The 6,000-nt window shown below is 42.1% G+C and overlaps 1 protein-coding gene across 1 annotated transcript in view; it reads left to right on the top strand.

Moving 5' to 3' along the window:
- Positions 1-440: 440 nt before the first annotated feature.
- LOC120060317 (transmembrane protein 260-like) overlaps positions 441-6,000 on the top strand; it is a 31,859-nt gene continuing 26,299 nt past the window's right edge. Inside the window, exons 1-3 of the mRNA XM_039009519.1 lie at positions 441-505; positions 868-983; positions 5,533-5,564. Coding sequence (XP_038865447.1) covers positions 878-983; positions 5,533-5,564 — 138 coding nt within the window. The 5' untranslated portion in view covers positions 441-505; positions 868-877. The remainder of the gene's footprint in view (positions 506-867; positions 984-5,532; positions 5,565-6,000) is intronic.

Below are 6,000 nucleotides of genomic sequence, written 5' to 3'. Positions count from 1 at the left end.
AACACCTAGGTTACAAACATATTCAATGTTCAACCAAAAAACATTTTATGGAGCCTTATGATGACCATAGGTCGGGATGAAGTATCAGATTATATCATAATGATGCCTGTCAATCAATCTCGAAAATAGCAGGCAAATGTTACATTTTCAAATAGATGTGCAAGATGTGGATGTTTGTGTGTGTTTGCCAAATGTTCAGACATTTTAACAGGATTACTGAGTACTAGCAGGCTCTGGTAAAAGTGTAGGGTATCACACACGTACTCTATTCCCTCTTGTTGGATGTGCCCTAGACTAACCCTAACCCATTTTTCTCCCCAAATCTCCATCTGTCAAAACTGCAGTTCCCTCTGGTTGTCCCCCTGTCCCTTGGAGAATGCTGCTGATGGGCAGACCAGGAAGTGAAATCACCAGTGTGACTATTGTCATTTGAACTTTATACGGAATAACCTGTTGTGGACTATGCAAGTATTTTTGGAAGCTAGCTATTGATTTGTTTCTTACAGTAAGACATTTAATCAATAATACCTAATATGCACGAGTCAATATGAATGGCGCGTCTTTGTAGCGGAGAAATAGAATGCGCATGGCATGGGTCTGGAGTAGTTACCAGTATCTTGGACATTACTTTCAATGAATAGGCTAGCTAGCTACCGTAGCTGGCTAGGCTACGTTAGCTAGGCTGTGCTTTAAAATTAAAATAGCTAACGTTACTTTGGCACAACAAAAAAACATTTGTAAATAGACGTTGGGGTGTTAGCATTGAAACCTAGCGCTAGCTACTCATTGTTTCAGTGCTAGCTTGGCTTTCCGGCTAATTGTGCATGCTAGCTAGCTAACAATTCGTGTTTTTCCCTCTCTATCTAGCTAACTAGCCATGGTGGTGGAGCAGAGAAGCTGGGTGCTGACTGGCGCCACTGTCGCCTTTGTCGCAGCGCTTTACCTGCCCTGCACGCAGAAGGCTGTCCCCGGTGGAGACTCAGGTAAAGCTTATGAACTTGTCAGGCAGCCAATCGTGTATGGTTTATGACGAGTGACTGACTGGTGGTGACGTCTCATCTACCGGTGATCTGACTAATAATACAGGTACTGTATGTAGTAGCATTGCCCATGTTAAGGATACAACTTAATCACAGTATATCATGGTTTGTGAGCAAATAACTTTTGCATACACCTTTTCAGTGTGCATGCAGAAGTAGTTAATGTCAGTTCCATACTCTTTACATTCAAAATGTTCTCTACTTACCCATATATAACTTGTTACTCAGTTACATCCAAAAACGTTCATATTACATTCAGTGTACACTTTTCTGGTGGCAACATTCCAGTGCATTGAATCTTCTCATTATATGAGGTGCCTGGATACAGCTCTGTTCAGTGGCATTGGTGTTGAATAAGCCATCAAGTCCTTTGTTTTAGTTTGTACTGTACTGTCCATGATGCTGAATGTTTGTTTTCATCCGTCCTACAGTAAACATCTATGCAGTTCTATAGGCCTATTTGATAACATTTGCAAATATTCTTCTATTTGTTTAGTATATCTTGTGCATACTCAGTCTCTTATAGATTGTCTCTTTAACCATCACAAACAAACAGTAAAATTGTATGTAGTTTTATAGGCCTACTTAACAAAATGTGAAATGTTTCCACTATTTTTGGTCAGAACATTGTTCTGTTTCTCTTGTGCTTCCTCTGTCTCTTCCTATCAGAGGAGATTATTTTGGCATGAAGTGAAGATTGGCAGTGCGTATTTATTTAGTGATAAAGTAAAATTGTCATTCAAATTATGACAATGAAGCGACAATGAACTGCGTTTTAAAGTTGTTTAGTAATGTATTCAGCAGGTAGTGGTGTGTCTCTGCTTGCCTGCAGACTGAGACAGGGAATTACTCCAGTGTCAGGATTACTGATTCATAGATAATCATGGATGGGGGACTGTGACATTCACATCTGCCACAATACTTTTGTCAAGCTTTGGTGTCAAAAGTCTCCTCTCCTCCACCATTTGCATTGTTATGAACATAATGTGGGTATATTTCCTAAAGAGAAACAGATCCAAATGTTTCTCTTTAAGAAAAACGGTTTTGTGTTGGCTAGTAGTTTACTAAGTTTAACATTCACTTTTGATGTACAGTAGTTACTAAAATAAGAAATGCCTCATGATATGCCTTGTTATTGCAGAGAGCAATGGTTAATTAGTGTAGGTAATATATAGTTTATATGTTGTTGCAGGGATAATTGCAGCTACTCTTGACCCATGGTAACAAATTTCCATACTAAATCCTCTTTTTATTATGATTTTCACGACATTCATTTAATGCATTTCATGAAGTAATGGCCTGTGTAAGTAGGCTACAAACTGTGCTTAGATATATCATACCGGTATGTACACTACATGACAAAAAATATGTGGACACCTGCTCGTCAAACACCTCTCCTGCTATACCAGCCTCCACTCTTCTGGGAAGGCTTTACACTAGATGTTGGAACATTGCTGCGGGGACTTGTTTCCATTCAGCCACAAGAGCATTAGTGATGTTAGGGACTAATGTTGGGTGATTAGGCCTGGCTCACAGTCAGCGTTACAATTCATCCCAAAGGTGTTCGATGGGGTTGAGGTCAGGGCTCTGTGCAGGCCAGTCAAGATCTTCGACACCGATCTCAACAAACCATTTCTGTATGGACCTCTCTTTGTGCATAGGGGCATTGTCATGCTGAAACAGGAAAGGGCCTTCCCCAAACTGTTGCCACAAAGTTGAAAGCACAGAATCGTCTAGAATGTCATTGTATGCTGGAACTAAGGGGTCTTGCCCGGACCATGAAAAATAGCCCCAGACCATTATTCCTCCTCCACCAAACTTTACAGTCGGCACTATGCATTGGGGCAGGTAGCTTTCTCCTGGCATCCTGCAAACCCAGATTCGTTCGTCGGACTGCCAGATGATGAAGCGGGATTTATCACTCCAGAGAATGCTATTCCACTGCTCAATAGTCCAATGGTGGCGAGCTTTACACCACACTGCGCATGGTGATCTTAGGTTTGTGTGCGGCTGCTCGGCCATGGAAACCCATTTCATGAAGCCCCCGATGAACAGTTCTTGTGCTGACGTGGCTTCCAGAGGCAGTTTGGAACTCTATAGTGAGTGTTTCAACTGAGGACAGATGCTTCAGCACTCGGCGGTCTCATTCTGTGAGCTTGTGTGGCCTACCACTTCGCGGCTGAGCTGTTGTTGCTCCTAGACATTTCCACTTCACAATAACAGCACTTACAGTTGACCGGGCAGCTCCAGCAGGGCAGAAATATGACGAACTGACTTGATAGAAAGGTGGCATCCTATAGTAAGGCCATTCAGTAAGGCCATTCTACTGCCAATGTTGTCTATGGAGGCTGTGTGCTCGATTTTATACACCTGTCAGCAACGGATGTGGCTGAAAAAGTCAAAGCCACTGATTTGAAGGGGTGTCCACATACTATTGTGTATATATAGTGTAGGTTCAGCTACAGTGAAAGTGGATTTGGGGGCATGAATGCTTTGCTCAGTAGGTTTGTGTTGTTCTGGCATACATTCTGCAAAGGGGAAATACATTGAAACTGCATTTTGCAAGATGGAACCATTTGAAAAGCCTGGGCCAGATATGGGGGAGTAGGGGAGAGTACAGGAGAAAAGCCCTGAGTAGCCCTGCTGGTTGTGATGCTGCCGAGCGGCCTGGGCCTTTGAAAAAACGTCCAGCCCCTTCTCCACAGCGTTTAGGGACGGTGCAGGATGCCCGCTCCTATAGTGCCAGCTGAACACCCTTTCCCAATTCTCCAGGTCTCCGTTTCCATGTTCTAATCTCTTTAGGTGTGATGCGCCCCAGAGAAGCTTGAGCACACCCTGCGGGAACGCTGTTGTCTAGGAATGTGGTGTGTGGAAGTGACAGGGATTATGGGAAGGCTGGTGTGGGTGCCTGTGCTCTGCTATAACAAAGACTCTTGGCGTCCACGCTGCTACCCTGTCGACTCATATATTTTCCCATTTTAGTAATGGGACAGCAGCACTGCTGCATCTCTGTGCCTCTGCCACTCTGATGTTGTGGCCCCATATTATTTAGAATTTTATGTTGGTGTGTACAATATGGAATATGTAGTGTGAAATGGAAGATGAGACAGAGTGATGAAAAATGATGACAGGTAGTTCTCATGCCAGGTGAAATGGACCAATGGAAACATTTGAGCTGTGCAATTGAAGAGGTTTCGGGTTTCATGGCCTATTAAACTGATAAGAGGGAGGGCGCTTCATGCGCCAGAAAGTCAAACATGATAATGCACTGTATCACAGAGGTTAAATGCAGAAAATAGAGGCAGGCGGCCAACTGTTTGAAATTATACTGCAATGTTCTGTAATTTTGGTATTGCATCAAAACCCCAGTTCTTGCAATTCTACAGTAATTTTGTATGTTTATGTGCGTTACTGATATTTATAAAAATCATATTTCTCAACTGAAAAATGTATTTTAATTCAGTCAATATGGCCAAACATTAATTATAGCACAGAGCTAGAATAACCATTTCCAACTATATAGCCTACCTTTATTGCAAATTGGCCACATTTAACACCATCAGTACAATTTATATAGACATATTTGCAAATACTCTTATACACAAATGTATCAGTCAAGTTATATTTCATACAAAACCTTGATGCAAAAATTACAATTCTCTTTTCTTAATCTGTTTTTATGTAGAAAAATAATGTCATTGAATTGTACCCCAGAGAAAACAATATCTGATTTATCTATATTCGGCCAGCAGAGGGTGCTGTGTAGGGCACACGCATTTATCAATTACATTTAATCTGAACAAAATTTCAATTTTCATGAGTGGGAGATGCAAACATTGGGTGAAAAATCTGTGTAATTGGAAACGCTTTGGATAGATTCTGGCACAAATGGGTTTGTGCCCAAAATGATCTGATGCATCCTGAAATAGCGTTTAGGGGGATGAATGCAGTTTATGCTGCACCCCACACAGAGGTAGAGACAGTCATAAACCTTGCAACCAGCTCCTGTGTCCTTAAGCTTACCTCATCATGCTCTCATTGTCACCAACACTGCCTCCATCTATGTGTCCTCTCTGGACCAAAGGAGAGGCTGGGAGTGTGGGAACAGAGAGAAAAGGATGGAAAGACAAAAGAGAAGGGACCTGGTGCATGGGGAGGTTTGGAACAGGAGCGATACTCTCAGATCAGCCTACGTGTGTGCCTGTGTGGCGAAGCATTGGGGAGGAAGTGTTATGGTGCGTTTGTGTGTGTGTGGCGGAGATGGGAGTAGTTTTGCTGTGTGTGTGTGGGGAGGGGGGAGAATCGAGAGATGAAGAGAATGAGCGTGCCGCTTAGGAAATGTCACACTGGGAAGATTTGCAGGTTTTGATCCAGGCAAATTAATGCAAAACCCCAGTGCAAGTATTTGATTTGGGAAAACTTTGGAGCAGACTTGTCTCTTAATAATAATTATTGGGTTTACATTCATTTCCTCCCCTATTGTCTTCCACAGGAGAGCTGATCACCGCTGCTTGTGAGCTGGGGGTAAGCGTTAGCCGTATTGTTTAATCAATTCACTCATTAACTCCTTTAAGCATTACGGAAGTTTAATTAAGCATGGGCAGAAAGCAGATTAATTTACTTTCAGTCCACAGGTTTTTCCCTTCTTTCTATACACTTATTTGACTAAGTTGGAAGTAGAGAATGCTATAATTTGCAACCCGTTTTTTAAATCCAATTAAAGTCAATGGTAAGGCGATGGCTTTCTTAGGCTCTGCCTTATGTACGGTATAAGGCTCATTATATATTTTTTGTGTGTGTATAAGCTGGGAAGAATGAACTAAATCGGGTTAACAGTTATAATAAGTTTTATTATTTAATAAAGTTTATTACGCTGCTGTGATCCTTTTAGGGAGGCTGTGTCGGTGTCACTATGCCAGTAATCCTGCCGTTAGTGCCGCAGTCCGTGTGGCCTGCGTGT

Source organism: Salvelinus namaycush, chromosome 15, assembly GCF_016432855.1.
Source record: "Salvelinus namaycush isolate Seneca chromosome 15, SaNama_1.0, whole genome shotgun sequence".
Taxonomy (NCBI): domain Eukaryota; kingdom Metazoa; phylum Chordata; class Actinopteri; order Salmoniformes; family Salmonidae; genus Salvelinus; species Salvelinus namaycush.
The sequence above is the reverse complement of the archived record's forward strand: the minus strand, read 5'-3'. Positions and strand labels throughout refer to the sequence as shown.